Here is a 26,427-nt window from a genome sequence, read left to right as displayed (position 1 = left end):
TGGTAATGAGATGTGCTAATGCAACTGCATACCAAATATCATTGACCTACCACTAGTGGTTCACCATAAACTGGACCTAATCACAAACTAATACATCTGTACATTGTTGCCGCCGACTCTGGAAACAGCATACCTATGTCTCACTTTTTGACTCCGTCAAGGCGAGACAAAAAGAAGATAAAAAGATCTCATTATATTATTTAACGCTTGTTAGATAAAGTTCTAACACACATAAGTTTGCCTAAGCCAAATAATCAAACTTTTTTTTAAATTTTTTTATTAGGAAAGAAAGGACATGAAGGAAAGGACAGGGTGCGATAAAAGCCTTTTTCTGAATTTTTCTTAACTGAAATTTGAACTTTTAAATTAAGATTTCAATAAATGAATGTTATCTTTAAAGAAATGCAAATCAAAAAACAATTATCTTAGTTCCATGACATCAAAATAAATGTAGGTGTCACATCATCATTAAGTAAAGGTCGCAATTTACAACTAGATTTTGGTCCCAAATATATAGAGCACCATTAAAATAAAGAATTAACCCTTTTGTTTATATGAACAACACTTCTCATGTAAATTTTAGCAGGTACTGTGGATTCTTTTATATTTTCGTGGATACTAATTTTCGTGGATTGAGGAAAACTTACACTTTTGTGGATATTTAATTTCGTGGTTTGGCCAAAGTCTGCATACAAGCCAATGGAAAATTTGCAATGCATTGAACATTTAAATTCGTGGTTCACTTGTACCCACAAAATCCACGAAAATTGGTATTCAACGAATTATAATGAATTCACAGTACTTGCATACATGTGCTGATTATTCACTACTCAAAAATATGCAATTTTGTAATTTTTTGTACCGTTTATTTACAACAAATATTCACAATATTTAAAAATCCATATATTTGAAACTTAGAACAAAAGTACATGTATCACCAATTTTTATGTTAAAATTACCTCATTTTATAATTCATCAATTTTAAGGCCAAATTTGGCCCCTAGGGTACCTCCTACTTTACATTTAGTAAAAAATGTAACTTGAGAACAATTATACAACAACAGCTTGTTTCCAAACAGTGCAGTTGAACGGATCACATAGTAATTTTACTTAAAACACAAGATTAATGATAATACATGTATTACTTACTAAAAAAATATATTATGTAATAAGATTTAAATAATATGTGAAATGCATCATTGAGACAGAAATGTAGATATTTTGACATATTGTAAAGACATGTGTCTATTGTTAAAGACTGTTGTGACTGTTGATTGCACTCTAGATGTCTTTGGGTTATTTTCATGGTTAGGTGCTATGTATTATTGAAGTACAAATATATCTCATAATACTGTGGATCATATAAATAAGAAGATGTGGTATGAGTGCCAATGAGACAACTCTCCATCCAAGTCACAATGTATAAAAAGTTAACAATTATAGGTCAAAGTACGGCCTACAACATTAAGCCTTGGCTCACACCGAACAACAAGCTATAAAGGGCCCCAAAAATGACTAGTGTAAAACAATTCAAACAGGAAAACCAACGGTCTAATCTATATAAAAAATGAAAAACGAGAAACACCTATGATCCAACAAATGACAATCACTGAACAGGCTCCTGACTTAGGACAATTTTTTAGTCCATTTTTGGTGGTATAAATTAACTAGGTTGAGGAAAATTTTGGTATTTAGAAGATTGCTTATAAAGGACAAGGTACGATAAGGCCTGTTTTTGGCCCCCTATTTTCTCATTTTTCAAATTCTGTTTTGGAAAGCTACTTATTATGTTAAAATATTCCCTGAGATTTGAAGTTTGTTTGGATGAACTTCAAAACCACTAATTTTAGCAACTGGGTGAGGTGAGGGGGGTAAACTTTCTGTTATTACTCAAATATTGTAATTATTATTCACTTTGCAGGTGTTCCGTACAACTAATTTTTAGTTTTTTAGTGCCTGCGCCAACGTGACCCAGGAATTTTTTTATTCCAAAGTCATGAGAATTGTTTTTGATGTCTCAATCGCCATAATTTTCTCCGGGTCATGTAGGCGCACGCCATTAAATCTTAAGAAACAATGGCCAAAAATCGTACTTTTTCCTTCTTTTGGCGTTTTTGATGCCCTTTTACCCCCCTCAACTCACCCATTTTCTGAAATTAATTGTTTTGAAGTTCATCCAAACAAACTTCAAACCTAATGGAATATTTTAACGTGATAAGTAGCTTTCCAAAACAAAATTTAAAAAATGAGAAAATAGGGGGGCCAAAAACGAGCCTTATCCATGTTATCGTACCTTGTCCTTTCATTGTTTCATTTTGTCAAAAAATTTGGTTTCCCCTACCTACAAATCCATGACAATTGTTATCCAATTAATATTACAAACTCCACAGTATTTGTAACCATGGTAATAAACAGTTATATTTACAGTAAACAAACCACACATGAAGTACAGTCGGATCTGGAACCAGCCAAACCCAACTGCTTCTACGGCTTCCTCTACAGTGAAATGTTTCTTGTTTGCTTCTTCAGTGTACATCTCTCCTCCTGAGGACTCAGATTCACTCTCTAATAAAGCTATAGCTTCAAGTTCTGAAATCAAAAGTCAAACTTTGAACTAGTAAATTGTCAGCAAATTGAGAAAAAAAAACAAAGATTTTCTACAAAGTTTGCATTAACTACAATGTTGTTATCAAATTATGGCCATTTTTGAAGTTCAATCAAACTCAAAATTTCAACAATCAATGATTACTTTAAATTTAGAAATTATTGCATGCATTTAATATTCCGATTTTGTCATTTAAGACCAAAATGCGATTATAATTTTTGCGTTACTGAGAAAAAATCCTGCTTCATTCATATAAAAAAATCCAAATGTGAGTTTAAATTATTGCGATTACAATACTGTCGCATTTTTTGCAATAATTTCCTAATTTACAGTAGTTATCATATATGGAACATGATGATTTGTTTCTTCTTGGCTTCAAATAGTTAACCTGTTATCAATAAAAAAATTTTAGCACAGTTTCAATCAACAAAATTGTTGTCCCTTAGCTGACAGCTATTATTGATAACTAATTGGCAGATTCACACACAAATTAGCAATTCTTAATATTAAGTTATACTGGTTTTATTACTTTTTCTTTATTATTCATTGACAAAGAATGTAAGTTCAGAGAATACATTATGCTCCCTAACACAATCACATTTCTATGTTCAGTGAATAGCAAAACCTGTGTCCAAACCTCTAATTCAGCTTTTATTTTCAAGTTCACATAATTATATATAATGATTTATAATAAACATGCATACTAAGATACATGTTGAGGTGACCTCATCTTCATGAGAAACTTCTTTAAACCTATACTTTAACCTAACTTAAATCAAAACGTTTACCACAAAATCTTGGTCAAACCCTTAATTTGGCATATATCTTAAAAATTTTACATTACAATGATCATTGAGTGTACAAAGTTTCAAGTTGATGGAACCATAATTACATGATAAACTACCTTAAACAAAGTTTCATCCTAAATTAATAAGGGTTGGACGGACAAATGATGAAGATGATGATGGATTAATTGCTGCTTATCAACATATTAATATAACAGGAATATGAACCCTTATAGACCAACACGCTGAGCCAGATTTTTAATGTGCTAGCTCACAAGGTAACTGTCCACACGAAGACATGTCACTCTACTTGGACACATTATTCTCACTCCAAGCCGACCAGTCTTTGTCCTTACTCCTTAATGAAGCCTGTTTAGCAGAGAAACAGCAAATACTAATTTTCAAGTCTTTGGTGTGACCCGGCCAGGGTTCAAACCCACACACTCAAGCATATATATGGGCAAATGGTTTTCTAATATACATGAACAAACAAATTAATATATAACATCATACAATAATACATGTGGATTCATTTATTTTTCGTGGATATCAATTTTTGTGGATTGACAAAATTTTTTTTTTTTTTTTTTTTTTTGTGGAAACATAATTTCATCCTTTTGTTCATCAAGTTCATAGTTTTGCAGAAATCTGGATAAAAATTTTTCACTTGGTTGAACACTCAAATGTGTTGTTTACAAAGCTTTATCCATGAAATCCACGAAAATTGCAAATGGTTTCACAGGTATAATAATGAATCCACATCTTGTTATATTCCACTGCTCTACCATGTCTACGACGGCTTCAGGAGAAAATATGACATAGAGGTGAATTATTGAGTTACTGCAATTTGTATTCTTTGTATTCATCTATTTTCAAGAATTCCCTTTCTTAGACAAACATGACAAAGAAGAAGGAGTATAATTTGTTAGCATTATCAACATTCTGTATTGTTTTCAAATTTGTACATGCCGAATTTATAAACAAAAGAGTCAAATATAATATGAAGTCTTTGCCAAATATTCAATATGTTTCAATATTTAAAAACATGTAGTTCAAAAATTAGATTGTTAAATCTTTTTCGATTTTTTCTTAAAAGAAATTCATGTCCATTCAATATGACAAGCATGCACTTATTTATAAAATTAAACTTACAAATTACAATCCAGAATGGAACTCGGTTCTTATGATTTTATCTTGCAATATCCTTGTCTAAGTTCATATTTATTTTCAATAATTTTGTTTTAAAAGTCATTAAAATATTAATCCTATTATGATTACGGATTTTTATCCTGACAGTTTTGTCAATGTGTACATAAGTGTTTTAATCTAAATTTATCATGTTCAATTCTGATGATGTACAAAATTTAAATACTAAATAAGAAGAATAGTCTCTTTAACAAGATTTCCCAGCTCAGACATATATTATAAATATAATAATTATATACTTAGTAGTAAATACAGATAAATTGAATGTGTAATACAGTCAACGGTAATCGTGCTGTATCAGCTATCCGTGATGAAATCGATATCAGTCACGGTTGCAAAGGCTTTATCACACCTTTAATCTGTATGATGTTACGTCATCAATGTCAGTCACTGTTTCAAAGCCTTTATCAAACCCCTAATCTGTATGACGTCATGACACATAAAAAACATCTACATAAGGTATATATATATATATATATATAAAATAAAGTGTATATGATATGGCTTTTTCAATATTACACACCGTATCAACCCTAAACCAATATAATCCCTCGAGCAGAGCTCTTGGGATTATATTGGTGTCTCGGGTTGATACGGATGTGATATTGAAAAAGTCATATGATATTCTCTATATATATGACATGGAAAACAAATAACACATGTTAAATTCAACTAATAACCTGAAAATTATCTACTTTCCAATCAACAGTTGCCTTATACGATAATGACAAACAAAAAGTATGTCAAATCTGAAAAAAACCTTTTTTCAATGACAACAAGGTGTCTAATCGGAAAAAAAACCTATGTTCAACGACAACAAGGTGTCAAATCTGAAAAAAACCTATGTTCAATGACAACAAGGTGTCAAATCTGAAAAAAACCTATATTCAATGCATATGACAATTAACAAGGTGTCAAATCTGAAAAAAAACCTATGTTCAATGACAATTAACAAGGTGTCAAATCTGAAAAAAAACCTATGTTCAATGACAATTAACAAGGTGTCAAATCTGAAAAAAAAACCTATGTTCAATGACAATTAACAAGGTGTCAAATCTTAAAAAAACCTATGTTCATTGATAAATAACCTATTACTAAGTTTACATATATTCAAGACAATCAACAGTATAGTTTCCTCAGATAGAAATTTCTTATACTTTGCTTTAAATGCAGATTTTTACCATGCCTTTTTCCAAAAATATAATAAACTAGAGCTATGTGCTCACCTGACTCTATGACAATTGGTTTTTTCCCCAGTAAAAATCATCAGGAAAGGGCAATAACTCTATAAATAGCTAGCTGACAATTTCTGTCATGTTGAGATATTTGTAGAACTTGTCCTCCTGATCATTTTTGCTTTTTTAAGTTTCTTCCTTCATTTGTATCTATTACACTTTTCAGGATAATAGGCAAAAACTCCAACAATAAGTTGACTTAAGATTTCAGGTATGATGGCTTATTTGTAGATATTGTCTTGCTGATCATTTTTGCTATGTAAAGTTTCAATCCATCTACATGATCTATTATAATTTTCAAAATAATAAACAAATTTGCCAAAAAATGGGGAAAATCTTCATTAAAGGGAAATAACTTCAATAAGGAGTCAATTGACGAATTCTGTCATGTTGACTTATTTCAAGATCTATACGTGTTGGCTCTTACAAGGAGTCATCTGATGATTTCAGCCATGCTGACTTATCTGTAGATCTAATCTTGCTTATCATTTTTCCTATATTTTATCCCAATAATAATTGTGGCTAAGTTTGGTTAAATTTGGACCAGTAGTAATAGAGGAAAAGATTTTTGTAAAAGTTAACAGATGACAATGACGGATGAGGTGACCTAACTAGAGGCTCTAAAGAGCCTGTGTCAATCACCTGCATCTTCAACAATGGCCACTTTTTAATAAAAATCATAAAATGGGAATAACTTGATTAAGAGTTAACTGACAATTTCAGTCATGTTGACAAATTGTTTGTAGATCTTATCCTGCTGTTCATACTTTCTCATTAAAGTTTCTATTTTTCTATCAAAGTTTTCAAGATAATAAGCAAAAAATGCATAAAAATGTTATCATTTAAGGGCAATAACTCAAATAACGAGTGGACTGAAAATTTCGGCCATTATGGTACATCTGTAGATCTTGTCTAGCTGATCATTTGTGCTTTTCAATGTTTCTATCTATCTATTACAGGTTTAAAGATAATAAGCAAAAAAATGGAAAAAAATAGGTAAAATTGTCATTAAAGAACAATAAATTCAATAAGGAGTCGAATGACAATTTCAGTTATGTTGACTTATTTGTAGATCTAGTCTTGCTGATCATTTTTGATTTTTAAAGTTTCTACCTATCTATTATAATTTTCAAAGATAAAAGGCACAAACTATTTAAAAATGGAAAAAATTCGCATTTTCGGGCTATAACTCCTATAAGATGTTGCCAAATAGTTTTGACTCAAATGGATAATAGGCAGAGTTCAACATTCTGAGCATTTTTGCCTCTTTCAGATTTTCTCTATTTATCATGTTTATAGCCGTTTTTGAAATAATAGGCAAAACTTGCATTATATCCCTATGTTCTATTTTTGGCCATCTTGGTTGACAACCAGGGTCATCGGCACATTTTTTAAGCTAGATATCCTCATAATGATTGTGGCCAAGTTTGGTTAAATTTGGCCCAGTAGTTTAAGAGGAGAAGATTGTTGTAAAAGTTAATAGACAACAACATGACAACAACGACAGAGGCGGAAGACGGACAACTGACGCCAAGTGATGAGAAAAGCTCACTTAGTCTTTCGGCCAGGTGAGCTAAAATATGGGTCATTCCGCTATTTTTCATGCTACAAGTTGTGCAAAATTATTATTTATGAAAAAACACTTTTTTGTGAATAAAAAGAAATCAATGAGATAGAATTTTGAAACAAAATATGAAAAGATAGGTTTCATAATATGCTTTAAGAAAATAAAAAGAAAATGGTGTTTCCTTGCTATATGTAAAAAAAGAAAATTTCTTTTAACATTCCTTTATCAAATTTTAACTATCAGAGTTATCTCACCTTAAATGACTAAATTGAAAATTGATTTGAACAAACTTGCCCCCTGAAAACATGGAAAACAATTATTTCAAGTGACTTTAACATTGAATTTTTGATATATTTTTGCCCAGTTTAATAACTAACTAGAGGCTCTAAAGAGCCTGTGTCGCTCACCTTGGTCTATGTGCAAATTAAACAAAGGACACAGATGAATTCATGACAAAATTGTGTTTTGGTGATGGTGATGTGTTTGTAGATCTTACTTTACTGAACATTCTTGCTGCTTACAATTATCTCTATCTATAATGATCTTGGCCCAGTAGTTACACTGGAAAATATTTTGTAAAAATTTACAAAAATTTATGAAAATTATAAAAAATTGACTATAAAGGGCAATAACTCCTTAAGGGGTCAATTGACAATTTTGGTCATGTTGACTTATTTGTAGATCTTACTTTGCTGTACATTATTGCTGTTTACAGTTTATCTCTATCTATAATAATATTCAAGATAATAACCAAAAGCTGCAAAATTTTCCTAAAATTACCAATTCAGGGGCATCAACCCAACAACGTGTTGCCTGATTGGTCTGAAAATTTCAGGGCAGATAGATCTTGACCTAATGAACAATTTTATTCTTGTCAGATTTGCTCTAAATGCTTTGGTTTCAGAGATATGAGCCAAAAACTGCATTTTACCCTATGAACTATTTTTTAGCCATGTCGGCCATCTTGGTTCGCGCGCGGGTCATCGGACACATTTTTTTAAACTAGATACCCTAATGATGATTGTGGACAAGTTTGGTTAAATTTGTCCTAGTAGTTTCAGAGGAGAAGATTTTTGTAAAAGATTACAAAAATTTACGAAAAATGGTTAAAAATTGACTATAAAGGGCAATAACTCCTTAAGGGGTCAACTGACCATTTTGGTCATGTTGACTTATTTGTAGATCTTACTTTGCTGAACATTATTGCTGTTTACAGTTTATCTCTTTCTATAATAATATTCAAGACAATAACCAATTCAGGGGCAGCAACCCAACAACGGGTTTTCAGATTCATCTGAAAATTTCAGGGCAGATAGATCTTGACCTGATAAACAATTTTACCCCATGTCAGATTTGCTCTAAATGCTTTGGTTTCGGAGATATAAGCCAAAATCTACATTTTACCCCTATGTTCTATTTTTAGCCATGGCGGCCATCTTGGTTAGTTGGCCGGGTCACCGGACACATTTTTTAAACTAGATACCCTATTGATGATTGTGGACAAGTTTGGTTAAATTTGGCCAAGTAGTTTCAGAGGAGAAGATTTTTGTAAAAGTTTACTGACGACGGACGACGGACGCAGGACGACGGACGCCAAGTGATGAGAAAAGCTCACTTGGCCCTTTGGGCCAGGTGAGCTAAAAAAGGCTGGGGCCAGTTTCACAAAGCTATCCTAAGACCTGTCATGAGATATATCTTAGGACATGTCTTATGATCCTCTTATGACTATCTTCGAACATATCTCAGACCTAGCCTCAAAGCTGTCTTAGGATGATCATAGCAAAGATGTCCTAAACCTGTCGCAAGTTCTTTAAATGTTCAAATATTAACATGGATTTATGGAAAAATTCTTGTAAATATAGTAGGTGTTTCCCACAAATTACTAAACCGTATTGGTTAATATTCCATAATTAGATAATTTGCAAAATTAACATAAAAAATAACTGTAATTTATATAAATAATCTATTAATAATACACCAATATACAAATTCAAATACAAAATTGAAAAAAAAATTAAAATTAGGACAATTTTTTTTTGTTAAAAGTGAGTTGAATTCAATTTGTCACCGTTTCAGTTATAATAACTAAAGGTTAAAGGATAAAATCGTGCGTTCTTGCTATAAATACATCGAATGTTCATTGTTTATAAATCATTTTGATAATCTGTCAACCTATAAAGATTTAGTTAAGATCACGAAAAGGAGATTAGATAATTAGATAATGAATTTGCAACCAAGTTTAAGAGATGTCATAAGTTAGGACCACTTTGTGAAACCCACTTAGGACTAAGATATGTCGTAAGACCATCCTAAGACATGTCTTAGTCCTAAGACAGCTTTGTGAAACTGGCCCCAGAAGTACAAAAAACCTGTGTTTAGGATTTTCCTACTTATCCTTTTTTGATGCCTCAAAATGTATACCCTAATGTTTTTTATTTGGCTCTTTGAACCTCAAAATCTACAGGGGTGTTTGTCATCACATGGGACATAATAAATCAAACCTAGCTAGTGAAGGTTAAACATATGGTTTAAAAGAAAACATGTGGAAAACTAAAAATTACCCAAATTTCATTCTATCATAATCAATATCTTCTATGACATTGACCTCAAAATCAATAATGGTCTTCTCAAATTCCAAAGTTTGGAAAAAAAAATGACATATGGTTCAAAATAAAACTTCCTAAAACACAAATTTTGCCAAAATTTCAGTCTATCAATAGCTGTAGTAACCTTTACCTTTGACATATTGACCCTGAAACATGGTCTTTTCTAAACCCATGAGGCATTTTTTAATTGAGTTTGGCAAAAGTTGTACATATGGTTCAAAAGATAACATTTTGAATCAAAATAATATATGCCAAAATTTCTGTCTATCAATGAGCTGCTAAGAATTTTACATATGACCCCAAAACTGATATTTTTCTACATATATTTAACCAATTAATACTTTTGAAAAAATAAATAGGGATTCATTATCATTTTTTGAATACTAACTATTGTGGATTTCTTAGAACATTTAGAATAAACTTGATATAGGTGTACCACAAATTTATCGGCAGAATTTGTAAAAACCATCAAATCAATTCAAGTATTGATTGATTGATTGGTGTTTAACACCACTTTCAACACTGTTCTGCTATTTCGTGGCGGTCAGTTGTTATTGGTGGAGGAAGCTGGAGTCCCAGGAGAATACCACCGACCTTTGGTCAGAAAACTGACAATCCTAGTCAATTAAGATTGGAGTAGAGTGTACCCACATGGACAGGGTTCAAACTCACAACCTCAGTGTTGACTGGCTAGTAATTACAGTAGTTGAACTACTTAGAACACTCGGCCACCGAGGCCCCTCAATTCAAGTATAGTGAAAATACAATTTTATATGAATTAGTTAAATAAAGTTGCCTGATACATTAATTGTAATCCATAATGTAAATGTATCAGGCAAGTATATCTAACTAACATATTCACATAAAATCTTTTCTTGAAATTCAAAAATATCCAATTTTCCTCAATTAAAAAAATAGGTACATAAAAAAAATAAATGAATCCACTTCAGTCAATAGACATATATTTCATACTCATTATAAACATGTATACTTACATGTACAATAGTTTGTTTTTTCCTTGCTATCTTTATTTATTTCTAATCCCAAAATCATTTTTTAGCACAACAAATGACACATAAATTTGATAAACACCAATAAATATTGTCCAATTCAATTTCCTTCTTCATGTATCAAAAATTCATAGCTGTACAATCAAATTTACTGCCATAATCATTGATTATTAAACCCCTCATTTATGTCATTATAGCAGTGTATATATATATATGGAATTTAAAAATTTGAATGTCATACATGTAGCATTTGAAATTTAGTATTTCACATATAATGAGTACTTACAGTCTAAGGGAGTGTGGATATCTCTAAAAATATGTGGTACCGTATGTGTCTATTGTAAATATTGTTCATTTAACCATGATTTAATGGTATTTCAATCATTTTTAACAATAATCTTAACTTATTGTAATAGAAAACAATTGAATTTGGTACATGGATTATTAGTGTGATTATTTATAAAATATACATACATTTAGCATTCATAAATGTACAGGAATATCTATCCACAAATCAATAATGTAATAACTAAAAATATTCCCCTCATCAAATGCAAATATACATGCACATAACGTAATACCTGTAGCAACATGTGTTGCCTTTGGTTCAATTCATTCAAATATGAAATTGAAATTATTGATAAAAATGTTATGTTCTGCTTATTAATAATTTTAACAGTACCAATTTAACTACACCAGATGTGCATTTCAACAATTAATATCTGTTTAGCGATGCTTGGGGTCAGAATATTTTAAGATCCGAATCCTAATACATGTACAATTGTTGAAGAGCTGATCTAATCAAAAAGAACCTTGAATGTATATATATATACATGTATACATAGCCAAACCAGACAAGGAATCATTAAAATGGATATTTTCCATGACATCTGCATGAAAATGATGATATCAATATAAAATAAAAGATAATAGGTACTATGGGTTTTGTCAAAAATATTTGACCTCATAGAGAATTTAACTTTAAAAGGGCTGTTGAATTATTAAATGTTAGTGTGTGCATGATGAAAAGGGTGGTGGGGCGTTTCAAAATTGAAATATGATGGGTGGCTGTATTTTTTATGTTTTTTTTATATAAATCTAAAAAAATATATCTTGTATGGCTGGGTTAAAAGCTCTTGATAAAATAAATACAACTGATCAATTGGTAAGTTTTCTGAATAGTTTCTGGTGTACAATAAAAGGTTTTAATGGCTTACTGTAATGTACATGGTTGCCTATAATTGCTTACATCCACTTCAATTGAACTTTGGTGGATTGTTGTCTCATTGGCAATCATACCACATCTTTTAAGTTATGGGTACTCAAACTAATAAATTTTTTATTTAAGGAATAACTGTAATATTGTTTCTGTCTATGAAGAAATAACATCAAAAATGTGATGCACACTGAATAACCCGTGTAGCGGGTTATTTTAAAGTGTGCATCACATTTTTTATATTATTTCGAATAGACAGATAAAATATTACAGTTATTTCTTATAATTTAATTCTAAATTCCATTTTAAACCGGAGTAAACAATGAAAAAACGTTGATGACGTCACGGTCACATGACTAAATTATGTCTATGAGCTGATAAACAAAACAACGACAGCCAATCAGCAGACACGTTACATCCAAAATTAAATTATTTGAATACAGAACAGATAAGATGATTTAGTGATATTTTTCATGTATTCCGGCCCATATCCTACTTTGTATGCCTGCATTTATTGAATCACTATGTAACAATCAGCTAACTGCTGATAACAGACCTGTCAATGTTCCTGATTTAAAGGGGTCTCCCCAGTTAGTGGTCAGTGTTGACCTGACTATTGAAATCCTCAAACTAAAATCATTTTGAAAATACCTCAAAGAAAGTCATTCAAGAGTGGAAAAGTATACCAAATATAGTCCAGTTATTTGATAGAAACAATTATGACAAGTTTAGGGATTTTCCTCTTACTATATCAGTGTATCCCAAACTCTGTCTGACTGACAAAATGTCAAGACAAAAAATTCATTCGGTCAGACAGAAATTTTGAGATTTTTTAGTTGAAAATATAGGAGAAAAGGTCAAATTTCTTTATCAGTCGAACAAACTCTAAAACAGTTTGGCACAGACTGCTACATATGTATTTTGACCACACGTACTTATCCAAGTAAAGTTACAATGGCATATGTAGTACTTAATTAAGCATTTTGAAACCACTTTTTTGCACAAATGTTAGTCTATTTTCAGTAACTTTGACCTTGATCTTAGACATTGTCCTCAAATCAATAGTATACTTACCCTGGTCAACATTGCCATTAGATTCCCCAGAATGTAACTTAGTGTATTTCATTGTCATTCTGGATGGCCTGCTGTAAGCTGTGTCTGCAGAAGTCAAAAGTGACTCCATGATGGTACTGTGTACTCTTGCCCAACTTCTTATCCTTGATTTAAAGAACTACTTCATATTTTGCCTGAAACAATTGCACAAGTATAAGTTAAAGTAATTTTTCAACACTACTAACGCAAAACTGGCACAGCAGCAGCACCAGAGTATATTTCGTAAAATCAATAAAAATTGCAAAATCACAAGATCAATGATTTGATGCACAAATGCAGATAAATTGCAACACAACATATATTTTCATAGAAACAAAATAAATCTGTTTAGTTGTATCTACTTGCTGGCAGAAATAATGTAGGTGTTTATGTTAAATACTGAAGCTTATCATGTTTATCTAATATTTTGCCAAGCTGTGCTGTCAGATGTAAAATTTCTATTAAATCATGACAAGAGGCCTATATTGATAAGATTTTCCTCTTGCCTTCATTTTTGTTCTGAGGTAAAATATAACAAGAATGTGTCCATAGTACATGGATGCCCCACTCGCACTATCATTTTCTATGTTCAGTGGAAAGTGAAATTGGGGTCAAAAATCTAATTTGGCATTAAAATTAGAAAGATCATATCATAGGGAACATGTGTACTAAGTTTCAAGTAGATTGGACTTCAACTTCATCGAAAACTACCTTGACCAAAAACTTTAACCTGAAGCAGGACAGACGGACGAATGGACGCACAGACCGAAAAACATAATGCCCCTAGGTGGGGCATAAAAATAGCATAAAATAATGCTAAACTAATTTTTTTCATTTTCCAAATATTTACCATGTATTCAAGGTCGTACTAGCCACAAAAACATACCTCTACTTTATTCCCGAAAAATAAGGTATACTTCAAATTTCAGACACTCACTGTTCATATGACTGCATTAACTTATTGTTGCTATAAAACTGTAATAACTTATCAGTGCATTTCATGCTCAGGCATATGAAGTATTGTTGCTAAGTCATTATAATAAAGTAACATATTGTATGATGATAACAATGAACTATCAGTTCAAGCCTTGTAACATCTGCTGTATCAGTCTATTATTGAATAAATTATTTTATTCTTCTTTGAAAGTGACAGCTATGTTCATGATGTTTGATAGCAGTTGAAATAATATTTAATTTATTCTTCTTTGAAAGTGACAGCTATGTTTGATAGCAGTTGAAATAATAAACCGTAATTAAAATGGCAAGATCATTTTTTTAAAGTTTTTCTATGGGATATTCCAAGAAAATATTGTATGGGGTAACATGGAAAGTACCTTTCCTCGCCGAGCGCAGCATGATACGACCGCAGCATGATACAACCGCAGAGGTCCAACCCTGAACAGTTGGGGCAAAAATGGACACAATATTCAAGCTTGATACAGGTCTGAATTTGGATTGTCATTAAATATTTGACACATTATAGGTTTCTGACACAGAATAAATGTAGTCAAAGAACTTGAAATTGGTTATATGATTTGAATTTATATTCAATTGAAGATTTCTTGCTGTTAGCAATACACTGTGCTGTTGCGCAATACTTAGTAAATCTGTTTTCAGACTATATGTACAAAGAATTAGCAAAATAAATTGTGACCCCCAATTTTTTTTTTTGGAAAATTGATAATTTCTTAAATCTTGAAGGAAATTTGCGGTTCAATTTAAAAGACATCCATACACTTAAACACAAGTTATTGTCTGAAAACTAGAAAATTACTTGTTTTGGCCCCTTTATGGCCCCTAATTCCTGAACGGTTTGGCCAATTACCCCCAAAATGAATCCCAACCTTCTACTTGTGGTATTGAACCTTGTGGTACAATTTCAGAGCAATCAAAATACTTATACACAAGTTATTGTCCTGAAACTAGAAAAATGCTTGTTTTGGGTCCCTTTTTGGCCCCTACTTCCAATACGGTTGAGACCATCACCCCCAAAAACAGTCCCAACCTTCCGTTTGTGGTATTGAACCTTTAATTTAAATTTCATAGAGATCCATACACTTAAACTAAAGTTATTGTCCGGAAACCAAATGTCTTTGGTGGACGACGATGACGATGTGATAGCATTATACGAACGCAATTTTTTTGCGGTCTTATAAAAACTGCTCTGAACCCCATTACCATGATTGCCTATGTATTGCTATATACATGCATCCCCCCATTTTTCTTCTTCCAGAGATAGCCCTATTGTTTTAAACAATATGTCTGTTATAATTTAGTAATTTCTGCTGTGTAGTCCAGAGTTCTCAGTAGTACTTTTTAATAGCACCTTAAAATTTAATTGAAATTGCAGGGTTTCCCTAAATTCAAATATTAATCTATTTACATCCATCAAGTCCATTATAAAATCTTTTCACATAGCAATATGGTACCATGATGCTATACATGTAAGCATCACAATGCCATAGGAATAGCTGTGTGGGTCATAACTTTTAAAGAAAACAATGTTTTGAGAATATAAATTTACAAACATGACAAAAGATCATTTTCAAGAAAATAGAATATAAATATGTTATTCCAAATAGACAATTTAATTAACATTACTTTAAAACAAAATAAATAATTACAAATTAATCATATATTTTTACAAACTGTTGTAGTAGATATACAATTATCATGATTATTGTACATGTTGTATAGCCATGAAAAAACCTGCTGGGTCAATTTCTCTTTTTTAACAGATGACAATTATCAATGATACTTTAATTGTTTGATGATTTTTTCTTTAAAAAAAAATTATCATTCTTAAAGTTTAAAATAGCTCATATCACAATATAGATTTTTTTTTCCAGGAATTTCTTGTCAGTGGGTTCAAGAAAAAATTCTCTGTAGACTGATAATTCTTGTGGCTCGTTTGATTTTATGCCAAGAAAATAAAATAAAAAGTTTTCCCTGCCTGCCAACCATTTACAATCTTTGTGTGTAAGGGGGAACCAACATTCAATTTTCATTTTCCTTATGGACATTACTGTCATGACTGTGTTTTGGGAAAATACAGAATGTAATTAACCATCACCATCAGCGATTTTTTCACTAAATGATCTACTCTTACATGTATAGTGGTAATGTACAAAAAATGTATATATACTTTACCTGTTTACTGCTTTACATGATGTCTGATAACATAAAGAAATTTTGAAAATTGATTACCTTTAGCAAGTTATGATCTGTCAATTTTTTTTGGTTTTTAGATAATTCCAGTAAAAATATGTAAAAGCTGCCTATCTTAATACATGTCTAATATCATATAACAATAAATATCTGACTAGCATTGGCTAGACTTGCATAAATATATATACAATTTTTTTTCCTGAGACACATGCTCCATGTTAGGCTACAGTTGTATAAAATTCAATTTAATGATTTGATTAACAAATCTTTGCTTGTTACAACATTCTTCTCATACTGCATACAATTATCTCATTTTATTTGTTACTGTTTGTTCAATTATTTTCTGCCATCAACCTTTCTGGACTGAAAAGTGTATATATATTTTTTTCCATTTATCATGTTTATAACCGAAATGCTTGTCTGAAAGTCAATACTAATTACAGCAGTCATGGCTGTGGATATTTTGTGAGTAAGAATTTTGCTAAAAAATCTTATTTTAATTGTCTTGAAAATACATGTACATGATGCATGTGTCCTACATTGTTTACATCAATGTTTTGGTTTGTTATTGTGTGTTCAACTTTTACCATATATATAGTCTAAATAAGTCTAGATAGACAAATTAGGGGTTTCTATGTGCATGTTAAACTGTATGGTTGGTTTACCCTACCTCTGTTAAATTTATTCACAACTTTATTTTTTTCAAATTAAAGCTTTATACACTGTATAATGCCCCCTAGGTGTCTTAGCTTTTAGTTAATTATTGTTGTTAGATTGCTGTCTCATTGATACATACCTAAAATTTTATTCTATTCTTATACATTCTGATAGTTTCAATTTTATAACCAGTCTTTTAATATCAACCACAGGGAGATAACTCTAATTCATTGATGATTGTCACTTATCATGCTTATTGTCACTTATTGCAGTCAAGGATATAACTCTATAGGGTTATTAGAGAAAAATAGCATACATTTGTTATCGTGGACTAAAAAATCAAAGAACTGTGATAACATATGTATGTTACATGTTCCAAAGGGCCAATATTCATCATTTGTTTTGTTAAAATGTATTCAAGTTCTTAATTATTGATATAATTGTCTTTATGTATACTAATTAGACCGTTGGTTTTCCCGTTTGAATGGTTTTACACTTGTAATTTTTGGGGCCCTTTATAGCTTACTGTTCGGTGTGAGCCAAGGCTCCATGTTGAAGACCGTACTTTGACCTATAATGGTTTACTTTTTTAAATTTTGACTTGGATGGAGAGTTGTCTCATTGGCACTCATACCACATCTTCTTATATCTATAAACTATAGAAAGATATAACAGTTCATAGTTTGCCAATCATACATAGTACACGGTACACCTATGTTATTGCAGAAAAAATATGCCGGTAATAACTAAAGGGTGTTATTACATGTACAGCTTCTCTACATCACTTCAAAGCCTTTGCTCAGACATACATCATGCTTAATCATAATGTATTTTAATTTATTGTAAGAATTAATTATCAGAGCATGTAATGAGGTTCTGCGTAAGCTTCCCAGTAATTCCCAAGTGTCTCATATAATAAGTTACATACCTTTAATAACTAAGCCTTGTTATTACAGCTAAGTTTATAACTTAAAAGCCTTGTCTCATTGGTTAATGATGAATGTATTAATTTAATTCAAAAATTAATTATCAAGGCTATGCATTTAGTTTCAGCGCAAAGTTTCAAGAGTTCCCTAGAGCCCACTAAAATTTAAAATGTTGATGATTTATTTTACAAATAACAACATATGTTATTACAGTTTTAGAAAATTTAAGGATTAAAGAGTAGACAACTCATAAAAATATCTGTAATAACACATGCAAGATATTTCCTGTAATAACCCTATAGAGTTATATCCCTGACTGTCCATAACATAATCTATTAGAAAATCGATTCAGATAGCATCACAATCGAGATGTATAGCATGACATTACCATGATGTTAAAAGGCCCTGGGGAGAACACTGCTTTTTAAATTGAAACTATTCATGCTATTTGTCGAGTAACAGTACTATGGACTCATTGGAATCAGCTGGGACTCACTATTATGACCATTTCAATAAGTGATGAGTCCCAGGACTCACTCTCAAATTATCCTAGTGCAAACCCTGGGCATAGGTATTGCTATTAAGTAGCACAACAGAATCAGTGCCAAACACTTTTGGGTCTTAAAGTCATGAAAATGATGAAAGTATTACAATCAAAGAAGCTACCTTGGCTCATAACTTGTCAATATGTTTTAAGTCTGTCTTATTTTTCAATTAATTCTTTGCTTTTGAAATAGTGTTTGTTTTTTGTACAACAAATCTATCAGTTAACCTTTTAAACCAATAATTAGTAATTATCTTTCTAACAATCTGACCGCTGATCAAGCGATGTCATTCCAACCTAAACTATCTGTTAGCTGTCACTGTCTGACAGCAGTTCTATATCTTTATTAAAATTCAAATAAGAACAGAAAGGAAGCCCTCCTAAGATCCCAACCAATCCCATCCCTGGGCTGACAGGATAATTAAAATGATTGTATTACATGTATTAACATGATTAAATGAAAATATAAACAAGCAGCTGAGTGATTATGCAATATCCCATGCAGCAGACTTCACGCTTAGCTTTTGAGTCCACAAGCCAGAATCTCAATTTTTAGAAAACTTTAGTTGGATTCTGTTGGCTTGTAGAGAAGAATTTTACAAGCCTGAAAGCAATTTTACAAGCCAATGCCGTAGGACTTGTGGTTAAGCGTGAAGACTGATCATGCATCGTAAAATCAAAACTCAAATGATCCCTTGATTCCCCTTTAAATTGTATACATTTTAAAATTTGTGATGGTTTAAAGGAGCCAAAAATTTCTACAAAAAGGGCAGAGCATCTCGAAAATGAACTATATCAAATGGGGCATGGCAATACACCATCCCAATTCCTCGGACCTCCTGTAAGAAACAAGTAACTATCAAGCTGATTTTAGGCATGTTAGGAGTGAATATTCCTCAAATCTTCACATCAATGAAAAAGGTAAATTTTAGCTTTAATCACATGTTGTTTAATGTCTACCGTTTTCTTCTCATGAATATAATGATATATATCTGAGCTACAGACTGTGGTATCTAATGTTGGTAAACAGGTTGGTGACAACCCGCCAAAGAGGGAATAGTTCCTCAAATGGGTAACTATCCCTGAAAAGAGGGTACTTTTCTACTGATAAAAAACAATTTCTTAATACACATTATGTATACATTAATGACTTGAACAGGTTGGGAATAACGCCCCAAATGAGGGAGCCCGCTATCCCTTAAATGAGGGACTGTCCCTCAGACAAGAGGTAATTTTACTGTTGTAGGCAAGAAAAAAGAAAAAACTTAGCCTTTTTAACTTTACTGGAAAATTCTTTATATTTGGAACAACTTTTCTAAAAGAGAGGTCCTTTCATTTTCAATAGTAAAAAAAAAGATTGAGGTCCATGAAAATACCAAAATTCATGGACATATATGTCGCTCTAATATAATTATAGTCAATTTAACTATTGTCAGTTTTTGTCTCAATACTGTATGCCAAAACCATTTAATGTAAATGTGTTAGTGCTAATAAATATTGTCTTTTGTCTTTATCAATATAATATCAGATAGATGTATTGTTCTTTGGGAAAGTTTCTGCAAATAATATAAATATGTGCCTTTTTGTACTTAGAAGTGTATTTTTTTTAATATTTTTTATCACTTAAAATTTACCCCTCATAAAAGGGATAGGTATTACCTTGAGGGGTAATAACTCATAATTTGAGGGGTTGTTCCCATTGAGTGTTGAAATGGCATATAATGACATATTCATGAAATTTGATAATTTAAATAATAATAATAACAAATTCTTTATATAAAGAGGGTAACCTGGTAACTCAATTAGAACAGTCTAATTTTCATTGATTACTTTTTCCAAAACCCCTGAATAAAATTCTCTTTTATTTTTGTTCTTAGTATTCTTGCTATGCACTGTATAGCCCTAAACATTTAAATAAACAATTGGAATGCATGTAGTCAATGTCAAAAGTTTTGTTTCGTCTGCTTGACAGAAAAAATGCGTTATCATATTCTAGCTTCACAATCTAGGGTAAGGCAAATTGTATTATTAATTACCCGTGACAAAGATGGTTTATTTTTTATATTCAAATTTCACTGAGATTCACTCAGAATGATGTCTGTTCAAATTCTCTGACACGTTTCTGTTTCTGTCGCTGAAGACATCGAAAATAAATATGGTCGCTTAAGGTAACAAGACACTTCCGGCACCAATCAATTTCGGCACCTTCTTCCAAACACAATTCGGCATCTTTTCTGCTATCACTTTAAAAGTATCAGATCATTCCTTCTGATATATTCTATCCCTTTATAATGATTTTGATTGCATACAATTTTTCACGGTCTTTTAATTTAGTGACAATCTATGCTTTACCATTACCAGTTTTATCATTTTCTATAAACATAGATCTGCATGATCTTTTGGGGGAATATTTATTCTAGTAGTTACCTTAAGGTTCATGTGGACCCTTCGTCTAAAATGGCTGCATTTTCACCTTATATCGCTTATTCCGTAAAATACACATGAAAATTCTTTTAGAATTAAATTCATCTGTAACTACATGTCTCACGGGGGTCTCAACACGGGTTGGGGGCTGGGATTTCAAAAACCGCCCCCGCCCTTTCCCCATTTCATATATTGAAGACTTAATTGTGTAAATAACGACCCATTGACAGTTACCTTGGTGAAATAACAACCCATTCATATATTCGACGTATCATAAAGAGACCCATTCCAGAGGCGCGTCTGTGTATATACCTCAATGCTGGAAGATACCCCACAATCCCGCACCCACGGCATCCCCCCCCCCCCTCCCGTGTCTCTTTCTGTAGTCAGTATTGACCTACTTCTTTTATTTCTACAGTAATTTCTATACTTTTGCACTATGTTCTTCTCTTTAGTTTATTTTAATATTCTCATTTTTCTCTCTTCATTTTTTTTTTTTTATTTTTTTTTTTGCCATTATATAACAAGTCTAAAAGGATACAACATCATGAACATTTTTCTTAGATATTTCGGATAACTAATATCCTTCATCAGTAAGATGTAAAATGAATCTTATCTTGACATGTGGTACTCAAACTGAAATAAAAATCTTGAATGCTATACAAATTATCAATAATCAATACGCTGGTAAATTTTTTCAATATTGATATTTGGAAGGAGGAATAAATTTCCTAAAACTGTAAGAGTCCTAAACGGAAGCCTGAGTAACTGGAAACAAGTGATGGTAGGGAAAATGAGTGACACATTCTATGTTTTTTCATGTATGTCCTCTGGGGAAACTGTCCTATAAATTTTCTTATCCAAAACCTTTCCCGAGCAAGTCTGTCGGCCCTTGACAAACCCTCGTTGTGGTCTATGATAGTGATGGTAAGGTTTTTGAGATCAGCTTGGGCGTGCCCAGGTGATCTAAAATGACGACTTACGGGTGAGGTCGGGCTTGCAGGTGTAGTCACTTCGATAACCATTCATGTGTTTGTTGAATGGCTGTTCTGTCTAGCCAACATACAGCATGCCACATCGACACTGAAGAAGGTATACAACATTCTGGGTTTTGCAAGTTACATTGCAAAATATAGTGTACACAGACCCAGTGGAGTGGCAAGTAAATGTTTGAGTATTCAGTATTTGTTGGCAAGTCATACATCGTCTGTTACCACACGACTTGCACCAACCTGCAGTTGAACAGCTTTTATTAGAGGAGACATCAGCTCTCACAAATAAGTCTTTCAGACTTGCTGGTCTCCGTAAAGCTAAGACAGGAGGTTTGGGAAAGATCTTGGATAATTTAGGGTGCTTGGCAATAGTTTGCCAATTGGCATGGATCAAACGTGAAAGGTTAGTAAAGGCGGGATTGTATGTTAAAACAAATGGAACTACTTTGCTGCGCCTCTTCTGTTTGTATTGTAATAGGTCATTGCGGCTGTTATTGTTAGCACGTGCAAATCCCTTGTCCCATTTCTTATAACCTCGTTTGGTCAAAAATCCGCGAAGTTCCTGTAACCGTTTAGTGACAGCCTCCTCAGAGGAGCAAATCCGCTTTACTCTGAGAGCTTGACAATAGGGGATACTTTTTGTACAGTGTTTGGGGTGACAGCTTTGGGGAGAAAGGTGCTGATGTTTATCTGTAGGTTTACAGTAGAGGTCTGTTGATATGACACCGTCCTTTATAGATGTAGTTGTGTCTAAGAAAGATATTTTAGAGTCGGAATTGTTCATGATTTAATTATTACTTCAAATTAAAGTTAAGTTGACATTTCAATTTGTGTAATATTTCTTGTAAAAGAGGGAAGAACAATTGGCATGGATCAAACGTGAAAGGTTAGTAAAGGCGGGATTGTATGTTAAAACAAATGGAACTACTTTGCTGCGCCTCTTCTGTTTGTATTGTAATAGGTCATTGCGGCTGTTATTGTTAGCACGTGCAAATCCCTTGTCCCATTTCTTATAACCTCGTTTGGTCAAAAATCTTCAGTGATAAGTTAGTGTATTAAAATTACAAAATATATGGATTCCGAGTACTTTTCCATAAAGAAAGTGCAAAAATGGTTACTTCCGGTTTTCTCAAAGTCACTTCCGGTTGCAATTCTTCAAGGTCATATGTCATCCAGCCTTTTGTAAAACCATTGTTTTGTTTATTATCTTAGAGTCTTAGTGCTGATATAAAGATAAGGAGACGTGGTATGATTGCCAATGAGTCAACTATTCACCAAGACCAAAAGACGAGGATGCAATGAGACAACTATCCACCAAGACCAAAGGACGAGGATGCAATGAGACAACTATCCACCAAGACCAAAGGACGAGGATGCAATGAGACAACTATCCACCCAAGACCAAATCTTAGCGTTGCATGAGGGGGGTAGGAGGGGTCCTGATCCCGAAATCCCGGGTTTAAAAACATGGAATCCCGAGGTCCCGAATTTAAAAAAAATTAAATCCCGACATCCCGAAATTCGAAAAAAGAATTCCCGGATCCCGAAAGAGTTTCATATATATGTTTTTATAGTGTTAGCAAGATACATGCATGTATATGCTAGAGTTAATGTAGTGCTGTTTTATTACTATTTATTTGCATGCTGCACGCCTTCTTTTATTTGCTATTGTATATGTTTTTATATTCGGTGAAAAGCTCATTAGAACATATGTTTAATATGTTTGTCAAATATGCCGAATCCAAATAAGTTTTATAATTACTTACTTACTTACTTACTTACTTACTTATAAACTTACATGGATTTTGATGTGCATTTTTTTTCCAGTCTGCAGAAGATAGCAAAATAAACATACAAACACATGAGTTTCATTTGATACGGTCCACTCAGTTACACAATTTAAATCACTTCTCAAACCTCTTTCCCAACTTAGTTTATTTTGGCAACTTAATATTAGTTTAATCTTCAACTTGGTTCATTATAAAGACATCTGACCTTTTACAAAAGGCTGGATGACATATGACCTTGAAGAATTGCAACCGGAAGTGACTTTGAGAAAACCGGAAGTAACCATTTTTGCACTTTCTTTATGGAAAAGTACTCGGAATCCATATATTTTGTAATTTTAATACACTAACTTATCACTGAAGATTTTTGACCAAACGAGGTTATAAGAAATGGGACAAGGGATTTGCACGTGCTAACAATAACAGCCGCAATGACCTATTACAATACAAACAGAAGAGGCGCAGCAAAGTAGTTCCATTTGTTTTAACATACAATCCCGTACATTGCCAAATAAACGGATCACCGATGTTTTTTCTCAGAGACAAGTGCCTAAAATCCATAATCAAGATCAAGATAGCACTCCGAGCAAACGATATTTTTTTTCTATATTTTACTGATAAATAGACTTGTTTTGTGCACTATATAGGTTTCTTAAAAATTTTGTGTTCAAGTTCTTAAAGAAAAATACAACACTTTAAAAATCAAAGGAACAGAGGATAAAAGAGAGATACATAATTATATAAAAGGGTAAAAATACAACACTTTTAAAATCAAAGGAACAAAGGATAACAGAGAGATACAAAATTAAATAAAAGGGTGAAATAAAATAAAATGTGTTATTGTAGGCCAACAGAAAGAGGAATGTCACATTTGGAATGTTGTTCATATTTAATCTGTAAACATTGTATTTTATGAGATTTGAAACTTGGTTAATACATACGATAATGTTGAGATTGTTCGAATGATCATGTACATGTACACATTTACACAAATCATTGTCCTCTAGGCGAAACATTTCATGGTATATCTTTATGTGTTTTTATATTATTTACAGGATATATATATTTTTTTTAACAACAAACGACTAAAGTTTCAGACAGTATATACGATTTACAAATTGAAAATTATGCATTCCATTTGTGAAAGATCAACAACACGTAATACATAAAAATTATATAATGCTACTCTTATCTATGAAAATAACATAAACTGTGTTTTACTACTATATTAAAAAACATAACTTCCCTCGCATATCAGTTGCAACCAGGGTTTAAAGGCAAAACAGTGGCCCTTTTAAAACAAAACTAGATTTGATAAAGACTATTAAAGTCCAGATTCAGATTGAAATTTGACCTTTAAAGACAAAGCACCATGACCCGAAATAACCCCCTCAGACATCCTGGCTAACGACCGGTAAGGATTTGTATTTCTTTTTTTGTAACTGTTAGAGGATAAGAACAATTTAGTCAATCACCGATGACAAAAGAAAAACTAAAGAAAAATGAATCAAAAACTACAAAGGGAGGTCACTTGTACCCAGTTTTTGTGTTTTTATGTAATTATTTTTAAAAAGTTCAATAAGTTAATTAAGATTAAGAAAACAGCAAAAGGGATCAGTAAGAGAAAATCTAAAACGGCAAAAGGGATCAGTAAGAGAAAATCTAAAACGGCAAAAAGGATCAGTAAGAGAAAATCTAAAACGGCAAAAGGGATCAGTAAGAGAAAATCTATAATAAATAGTGAAAAAACACGTCTTTTGGATTATGAAAAGAAGACCGACATATAAATATTGCATAAATCAAAGTAGTTTCGTTAACCGATTAGAAAATTCACATCCTGTTTTAATATATTTTTCTCTCTGACAGTGTGGCAATTTAACCCTTTCCGGACCCATTAAACAAATTTAATCAACGTGTGGTTGCCGATGATCTCAGTAGATGATTGGGTGAGTTTACGGGTCATAAAAAATATAACCTTTATCAACTCACTGAATGAATCAAAATGTACTAACAAGTGTTAATAAAGTTGACAACCTTATGAAATGTGGAAGACACTCAAAGCACAACATGAAAATTTTATCAAAAATGAAAATTTATTTGATAATCATTAGAAAAACAGATTCTTACATAGTTACTCGTGGATTATCTGATTTATCCAATCTCGATAGTTAAATTATCAATTTTAAAGTCCTCGCCGAGGCTCGGACTATACAATTCGATAATTTAACTATCTCGATTTGATAGATCCGATAATGCATTGGTACCAATGTAAGAATCTATATATATCTACAAAAACATGTGTTACCGAACCCCTTGTGCCCGACAAGTCTTTCTTGATTAACCATCACCATGTACGCTCGACACCAAGCTTTTGAATAGCCGATGCTATAAAATTATCAGGGCAAGACTAACAGATCCTACAATACACCATTTGATATCTATGTAGTTATAAACATGTGACAAATGTTACGGCCAGAAATCACCTTTAAATTGTAGCCAACAAAAGACACAAATCAATAATAAAATTTAACAAGATTTATTTTACACAAGTTTCACAGATGATATCGGATATGTTCCTTATGTCGTAACTACAATACCCTTCCCTTT

The 26,427-nt window shown here is 32.1% G+C and overlaps 1 protein-coding gene across 3 annotated transcripts in view; it reads right to left on the bottom strand.

Annotated features, from left to right (window-relative positions):
• Positions 1 to 26,427, bottom strand: part of LOC127711987 (putative transporter SVOPL) — a 79,492-nt gene that overhangs the window by 28,230 nt on the left and 24,835 nt on the right. For 2 of the 3 annotated variants that reach the window (XM_052218145.1, XM_052218143.1), the window contains exons 1-3: positions 20,654 to 20,823; positions 13,305 to 13,477; positions 2,426 to 2,589 (exon numbers count right to left, since the gene is read on the bottom strand). In XM_052218145.1, coding sequence (XP_052074105.1) covers positions 2,426 to 2,589; positions 13,305 to 13,413 — 273 coding nt within the window. In that variant the 5' untranslated portion in view covers positions 13,414 to 13,477; positions 20,654 to 20,823. Of the gene's footprint in view, positions 1 to 2,425; positions 2,590 to 13,304; positions 13,478 to 20,653; positions 20,824 to 26,427 lie in introns of those variants that run through there. The other variant, XM_052218144.1, reaches the window with a different exon arrangement.

This window comes from Mytilus californianus, unplaced genomic scaffold (assembly GCF_021869535.1).
Source record: "Mytilus californianus isolate M0D057914Y unplaced genomic scaffold, xbMytCali1.0.p SCAF_8, whole genome shotgun sequence".
NCBI lineage: Eukaryota > Metazoa > Mollusca > Bivalvia > Mytilida > Mytilidae > Mytilus > Mytilus californianus.
This window is presented reverse-complemented; position numbering and strand designations above follow the sequence as displayed.